This window comes from Nipponia nippon, unplaced genomic scaffold, assembly GCF_047370975.1.
Source record: "Nipponia nippon isolate SJK-2023a ecotype South Korea unplaced genomic scaffold, ASM4737097v1 scaffold_6, whole genome shotgun sequence".
Classification (NCBI taxonomy): Eukaryota; Metazoa; Chordata; class Aves; order Pelecaniformes; family Threskiornithidae; genus Nipponia; species Nipponia nippon.
In genome coordinates this window covers 54,978,722-54,986,681 of record NW_028262380.1, presented here as the reverse complement: position 1 = coordinate 54,986,681, position 7,960 = coordinate 54,978,722, and the positions used below count along the sequence as shown (strand labels likewise).

Below are 7,960 nucleotides of genomic sequence, written 5' to 3'. Positions count from 1 at the left end.
GCCCCTGCGTGAACTCAGTGGTGTCATCAAAACCATCAGATAAAAATAAGGTTTTCTTGCTTTTCGCTCCTCTTAATCCTGCGGAGCCACCGCCGCCACCAGGGTAGCCGGCCAGCGCGTACTCCGGCCGGTGTCAGAGCAACCGGCCCATCTGCATACCTGCCTGCAAAGTCGGGCCCTAAAGGCCCCTAAAGCCTGGCCGCGGCACCCACGTCCACCCGCACTCGCTCTGCTGCCACGGCAGGGCTGGCGGCAGGGCCACGGCAGGGCGGGCGGCAGGGCCCACCGGCAGCCAACCTCTGCTTCTCAGCGTCTGTTGTAAGCGAGGATGCAAAAACGAGAAGCCCACCCAAACCACGGCTGATCTTCGAGTGCGTTTGTCACGGTTGTAGCTTTTCCTTTTTTTATTTGACTGGAAGCCGTTCCAGGTGAAGCCAGAGCCGACCCAGGCCGCAGCAGTCAGTGCCAACCCCCGCTGCCGAGCCGGACCGGGGCGAGGGCGGCGCCCCACGGCTACCGGCCGCTCCTTGGGCAGGCGAGGGGCCCCGCGCCGTAATGGCGTCACTCAACACTTCCCTTTTCCCTCAGCGCCGGGGCCATGCCCGTCAACGGGACGTCACGCCGCCCGTTGCTCGCCGGGATTTGAAGTCATAGGGGGCGAGGAGGCGCGCGCGCGTGCGCGGGAGGGGGCTGGGGGGGGGGACGGTTGCTCCTCCTCCTCCTCCATCTCCCGCCCCCTCCCCAGCCCGGCCTCTGCGCATGGGGCGGCTCGCGGGTACGTTGCAGCCCCCGCGCCGCGTCCGTTACCCGTTGGTGTAGGGGGGTGGGGGAGCTGGGGTTCAGGCTGGGGGTTCCTCAGAGGGAAGGAGGGGAAAATGGCTGCCTCCCAGCGGCCTGGGGAGCGTGACCCCCTCTCCACGCCGCCGCCCGTAACGCCCGGCTGTCGCTGCCGCCGGGGGGGGGTGTGTGTGTGTGTGTGTGTGTGTCACGGCCTCCCGCCGGGCGCTGGTGGGCGGCGGTGGCCGGTCCTGTTGAGCTATGAGGTACTTCGGCGCGTGAGCAGAAATAACGCGTGTGTTTCTATATATATAATGTGCGTATACATAGATGCGTGTGTATATATAGCTGTACGTGTGTATATGTATACGTGTCTATATATAGACGCATAGATGTATGTATAGAACTGGGTGCCTGTGGTGGCTGCAGGCGCACCTGTGCCAGGCGAGCATCTCGGCTCCCTGGGCCTTGTGTCTTAACGCCCCCAGGCAGGGAAATCGGGGTGCGTTAGCTGAAACACCTCTGGTTTTCTGGTGTTTCGCATGTTTTCTGACTCAGAAGCCCGGGGATTGCTTTTTTTCTGCATGTTCGCTCTGTAGATGCAGTGTCCTCCGGTGAAGTAGTTATCTTTGGAAAACTATGCGGCTTTTGAGCACAGGGGAGCTACTAGTATGAAAAAATAATACTTGCCATTGAAAAGGAGAGGGTATAATTGTAATTTATTTGAACGCAGAACATTTTGCTGAGTAACAATTTAGTCTGTTTGTCCCCTTACTTGCTGTGTTTTGTCCACTGACAGTGGCCAGTGTCAGTGGTTGGCCAGTGTCTCTGGTTCTCAGAAGAAATAAAAATTAATTTTGAAGGGGTACATCTTGTTCACGCCTTTTTTTTGCCCCCAGAATGGCTTTAGGCTCTTTAAAATTATGTTTCTCTAACATGCTGCCATAGTTATATCACAAGATACCTCTTTAATTTTTTCTGTTTGTGTATTTGAGAATAGTTTGTGTACGTGTAAATAGTACTGCTAATGCTTTTTCTTTTACATTTAATCCAGTGTGATTCCCTACTTTTATGCAGTTGTGTTTTCACAAAGTTGTTAACTGGAAACTGTTGAATAGCTGCAGATGTAGCAGGCAGCATTTTAGACATGATCTGAATACAGGGTATAATCTCTTTAGTATTTTACATGTTACTGTTTGCAGAGGCACTAACCTAGCTTTAACCAGGAAAAGACCATCTCTTACTTATTGTTTCTTTGTTCAGGTTTATGGTAGGTGTAGAGTGATATTTGTGCTAATTGAACTTCTTGTTAATAATACTCATACTATTGTTTTGTTTCTTACAGAACTGGTGAGGGAAAAGCTTGCTTTTAATGAACTATTAATCACATGTTGAGAAACAAGTCAATAAACTCGGCCAAAAGCTAATGTCGTCAGAAACACCAACAGAAAGTCCAGCGGTGCCAACGGAAAATACCATGTCCCCTGAAATTCCTGATGTTGAAGGAAAGGTGCAGTCCAGTGACAACCCAGTAGAGAGACGGGAGGCAGGCTCCGACAAGGAAGAATGCCTTGAGCCCATGTCCAAGAGGCAAAGGAAGAAGCTATTGAAGCAGAAACAGTGGGAAGAACAGAAAGACCTACGGAGGTATGGTTTGCGAAATAGCTTTCCTGGGATCATGTGTAGTATTTAGTGCTAATAACAACGATGCGTCAGCAGAGTTTGAGTGTAGGTTGCTTTAGCAAATCAAGGCAGTTGAACCAGTTTTCTCCCACACCAGGTTTAAAGCAGTAGTCGCAGGCCCCTCCATTTGCATATGAAGAAGCTATAAAGGTAAGCATCCTCTCTTCATACTAGAAGTGTTCCTCAGCTTGAAGAGGATATCAGGAGGGATTCGAACTTGCATGTTTTTGGTTTGTCAGAAGGGAGAAGTAACGTGTGGCCTTGTTCCTTTCTGAATAGACTGTGCCCTCTTTCCCTGGTGCTGTCAGACTTGGTGAATCTTACAACGACAGTGAATAAAAAAAATTTCTTTTGACACATGAAATGCTGTGCTATAAGTTATGTTGACTTATAATCTGTTAAAATAGTTTTGGAAGATGATGAGCTTCTGTATTATTCTGTTGTTGAGAGAAAGCGTATCTGCAAATGGGCTGATTGTGCTTTATCTTTGTCCTGCTGAATGCGAAGTGTTCCTTCCCGAGACAGTGGCTGTTAAATTTGCTGTCTCTGAAATCTGATCTCCCAACTGCCTGCTGCCGTCGGGGGAGCAGGGGGAAGAAACAATTCCTTCAGAAGCCTTTTGAAAAACTGTTCAGTGGAACGGGAGGTAAATTGCCTTCCACATTCTGATTCTGGTACTGCAATTTTGGCAATCTTTTTGGTTGTTTCTGTTATGGGACCTGAATTGGAGCACCCTTAAATCCATGAGACTCCCACTATTGACTTCACTGAATTTGTGTCAGCTGTCTGTCTTTGTAGGTACATATAGAACTCCACAAAGATGGGGTATGTGTTCCGTGCTGGTATCAGCCTAGCACAGACGCAGGCAACAGGAAAAATTTAAACTACCACAGTCATGGGGCAACCACCTTGATCGTAGAGGTGTACATTTATGTGCATAACACATACCTCAGCAGATTTGGCAGTGCCTTTTGAGGATTTATTTGTTTGTTTGTTTGTTTGTTTGTTCAGGCAAAAACGAAAAGAAAAACGCCAGAAGAGAAAACTAGAACGTCAGTCAAAATTGGACTCCAATAACGAAGGGAATGACAGAAAGCGTATGCGAAGGGAAGTTGTTCCTAGTACGCTTCGCCTCATTGTGGACTGCAGCTTTGATGACTTGATGGTGCTAAAGGTAAAAGAAACTTACCCATCACATACAAATGTTGAAAGGTTCTCCAGTGACAGCATTGATGCAATGTCAGAGCACAAAAAACAGAGAGCAGCTTTCAGAGGACAGTTAGTGTATTTAAGATTGTGATGACTGCCAGACCTCCTTGCGTCAGCTGCTGAATTTTTTAGGGTTTGGAATGTACCTTTATATAAGCTTGCCAAAGATTTTGTTCACCTTCATGAAGATGTGGTAAGTTGGTTTGATTCCAAAACCAGGAATATAGAAACAGTTTGTGCCTCGTGTTCACCATGAAGCTAGGTGCAGTTCTGCCTCAACATAGTTTTGCTAGAGAGGCTGCAAATGCTGCATCCCGTTACTTTTCCTTTCAAAGTGGACCTGAGGCTCCCAACCGTGTTAGCAAGTATTTGTGGAAATGAGAATTTTGAGCATTATGAGGATATTGAGCTTTTTCGCGCAGTTGGGACAGGAGGACCCTGTCCAGCCCATCTCTAAAATTTTAGAATGGATGAAGGAACGGGTGAGATGTTAGCAGGATAGGGAAATATGAGAAAGATCAGTGTGCTACCCAACCACTGGTCAAGATGCTTGGTGTGGTGTTTTGAGATCAAAACAGCTTTAACTCTACAAGGAAAGTATGTTAATCTGCAGCCTCCTGTAAAACTGTGGCCTTTGGTTTCTGAGGCAGGCCTCTCCCTTCCCTGGTACCCTGAGCTGTTCTGCCTCTGCCAGGGACTTCACTGCCCAGCAAGACTGCTTGAATTCAAGCTTTCGCAAAGCCCATCTGGCTGCTCGTTGAATGTAATGCAAAGCTTGTATAACACTAATAGAGGCTCGTGCTGCTCACCGCAAAATTCTGGGGAAGCTCCAGTTGGTGTTTTGGAGCTTGGTTCCCTGAGGAGCCCTTCAGCAGTGCCCCGGAAGAGGCCAGAGGACCTCCTTGATAGTTCCGGAGATGCTGGCTGGGCATTTCCTGCTGAGCTTCATCCTTCGTAAAGCGTTTCCTTCCTCGGTCAGGCAGAGCCCCTGTTAGGCCTGATATAAAACCTGGCACTTCTGCAGGTGTTTAGGAAGGGTGAAGTGTTGTAAGTGAAGATGGTTATGACCTTTAGCAACGGGATTAATTAGATGCTTTCTCTAGTGTCTGTAAAAACTTGCATCGCAATACTGCAGTGGTAAAGTGTAATTTACTTGAAATCCTTTGGAAATATCAAAACATTCTCAAAGCTCTACATGAATCAAAGCAATATAATGATGTTTCATTTTAAAATGGGAATCAGTTGTATTTACAAAACACTGCTTTGTGTGAATACTATGTAATAATATGTAATATACCTTACAAAAAACGTAATTGACTAAAAATTAAGTCTGCTGCATTTTAAGTAATACTAGTTAACTGTTGTCCAAATTGTCAGGTCAAAATGCCAGCCCCTAAATTATTTGCATTGTTCTGAGGTTCTTTAGGTTAATTATGCTTATTTAATTTTCTTAAATATAAACTGTATACTCTCAGGGTTTTCCCATGGGTGAAAGACCGAGTATTGTCACAGTGATAAATCTGCTAGATTACTCAGATTAATTTTGAGTAGGTTATTGCATATAATTAAATCTCAGTGATTGTTGTTTGTTCTGTTTGTTTCCTAGAATAATGCAAATCAAGCACATGCATAGAGGTGTCTAAATTCACTTTTGTGGAAGACGCATGTGTTTCCTTGTCAGCAGAACCCCTTCACAGTGGCTGTTTTTTCTCTCAGGGTCTGATGTCCACACTCTCTCAGTGGTCCCTTTGGCCAGTTAAAAGCTTCCTTTTTTCTCTCTTTAACTTCGACTGGCTCATGGTAAAGCATTTTGTGGTGGTCTCTCTGAAGGACTATGTAAAAACAAATTGTGTTGTATACAGGATGTTAAGAAGCTTCACAAGCAAATTCAGAGATGTTATGCAGAAAACCGCAAAGCATTTCATCCCGTGCAGGTACGTTTAAACAAACTGAGCACTGACCACATTGCCATGTGCAAAGCATGTGAGAAGGGCAGCTGTGACCCAAGTGGTGAGAACTATAGTAGAAAAAAAATACTTAAGCTGCCTCTTTTTAAGATGAAACTTACTTCTATTGTAACAGATTAATTTTCAACCCACATGTTATAAAAATCCCTGTATATGTGAAAAAGTATGTGCATGCAGATGAAGAGTGCCAGATACTGGTGTGCGACGAAAATACTGTTGACACTCAGTTTTATCTGACAAATTAAAAAAAAAAAAAAGTGACTGTCAGTGTGTATTTGTCTTTTAAATGTGTCACTGACAGTGTGAATATGGTCTTAGTACCACTTTCAGCTCAAAAATAATTAAGAGTTTTAGCTAATAGTTAAGGGTAGAAAAAGTCTTGTACAGAGAGGAAACAGAGAGGCATATTAACATTTCAGTGTTTTGTACCTCTTGTTTGTTCTTTTTGAAGTTTTACTTGACCAGCCATGGGGGACAGTTGAAGAGCAACATGAATGAAAATGACAAAGGATGGGTGAACTGGAAGGTGAATAATTGACTATTTCTGTTAAAAAAAGAAAAAGAAATCTTGATTATAGTGGCTAACTAGGTTGTTAGTTGTGAAGGACCTGTGCTTTTTCCACATGAGTTTTTCTCAGACATCAGAGCAATAGCTTATTAGAAATAGTGTGGCTCTTTGTGCTTATAATTAATTTAACTTATATAAGCCAAAGACTGCTTGTCTTGAATCTAGATTTGATTTTTGCTTGAAAAACTCCACACATATCCATTTTCACCTGGTTTTATTGAACAGATTCCATTCCCTGATAGACTAAGCAAGACTACTTGATTTAGGCAGTTCTGACAGTTGTCTCTCTTGACAGCGCTCTTTGTTTCTTGGCGAAAAAGACGACTTTGAAGTCCTGATGTGATTCTCTTGTGTGCACCTGCACTTCCATTATGTTGCCTCTCAACACTGAAGTGTTCTTTAGAGAAGTAGCTTGTCTTATGGTTAAACTCACGTGGTTTTCCTTGCGATTCCCTGTTAAACCAATATTCCAACCACTTCAAATGAAGAGCACTTAGCGTAAATAAAAACAGTTCTACTTTCAGGATGTCTTGGGCGATAGCTGCTTTGCAAAAGCAAAGCATAAACCTCTCTTATCAAACAAGTCATGTTAACTAAGCATTTACTTCTCGTTTCGCTTCTTTTAGAAAGGTGGACTTGAAAATTATTTGCATAGCTAGGAGAAATACGGTAACATTTGAAGGGAATCACAAGAACTTAAGGATTTGTAAAGTCCTTCTGGGGTTTCAGAAAATTCCCTGATCATTTTTACAAGTCAGCGTAAGGACTGTGCGTTATTTATGCAGCAGTCAGTCTGTGCTGTGCTACATACTTGAACATGAATGAGGGATGTGGAATGACTGCATACTATTGGATTTATTCTTGCTGGTTCCATCTTGGGTCTGTAAAGCTTGCCCAGCAATTCATCAGCTGAATGTAACTTCTTTTAACTACTTTTTTTTTGAGGATATCCAAATTAGAACAGAGCACTATAGTGAGCTAATAAAGAAAGAAGACCTAGTATATCTTACCTCAGATTCCCCAGATGTTCTCAGTGAGCTTGATGAGAAGAAAGCCTACGTGATTGGAGGACTGGTGGATCACAATCACCACAAGGTAAACTGTGGGTCCGTTTCTTTACAGCTTTTTTTTTTTTTTTGGCACCTTATTTGACATTAATGCTGTTCACGTGTAAACTAATAAAAATAAATAACAAGAAAACTTCTTCAAAAAAGACTAACTTCAAAAAAAATTTGAAGAAATGGGAAAAAAACCTTGCGATGGTAGCAGTGGCTTGTGTTCCAGAGTGCAGACATGCTAAGCTTTTTAGGATTTTATCTTTTCATTTTAAATATAGGAATGGAATTAATAACACTGCTCAGCTTACTGAGGGACGTATTTTCAGACAGAAGGGTTTGGTTTCTGTTCATGCACTTGTGTGTATGTGCACGCGCTCATATGTGCACGTGCCCAAATATAGATGAAGAACAGCACTTGAATCTTGGATGCCCTTTTTTAATAAGTTTGCTTGTCAGGACAGCTTGGCTAAGTAACACACATGCCTCGGGGATCTGGTTCCATACCTGTACATGGGATCGTGCTGTGTGGACCTGGAATGTTATAGAGAATTCAGCTGGGAAATGAAAGCACTGTTACTGCTTTTCTTCGAAGACACTCCTATGTAATTTCTGGTGACATGTTTAATATTTCAATGTGATGCTAAAAAAGGGATGGATCTTAAGCCTTACCAAATGATGCTTCAGCAGTCAATCCACAG

General features: G+C 43.8%; 1 protein-coding gene across 3 annotated transcripts in view; it reads left to right on the top strand.

The window, feature by feature from the left end:
- The first annotated feature begins 667 nt into the window (after positions 1 to 667).
- Positions 668 to 7,960, top strand: part of TRMT10A (tRNA methyltransferase 10A) — a 27,232-nt gene continuing 19,939 nt past the window's right edge. For 2 of the 3 annotated variants that reach the window (XR_015699482.1, XM_087735537.1), the window contains exons 1-6: positions 668 to 775; positions 2,123 to 2,424; positions 3,472 to 3,634; positions 5,532 to 5,603; positions 6,088 to 6,162; positions 7,150 to 7,299. Coding sequence is in view for 2 of the 3 variants with exons in the window: in XM_087735537.1 (XP_087591663.1) it covers positions 2,204 to 2,424; positions 3,472 to 3,634; positions 5,532 to 5,603; positions 6,088 to 6,162; positions 7,150 to 7,299 (681 nt within the window). In the remaining variant the exon portion in view is untranslated. Of the gene's footprint in view, positions 776 to 883; positions 1,094 to 2,122; positions 2,425 to 3,471; positions 3,635 to 5,531; positions 5,604 to 6,087; positions 6,163 to 7,149; positions 7,300 to 7,960 lie in introns of those variants that run through there. The other variant, XM_087735538.1, reaches the window with a different exon arrangement.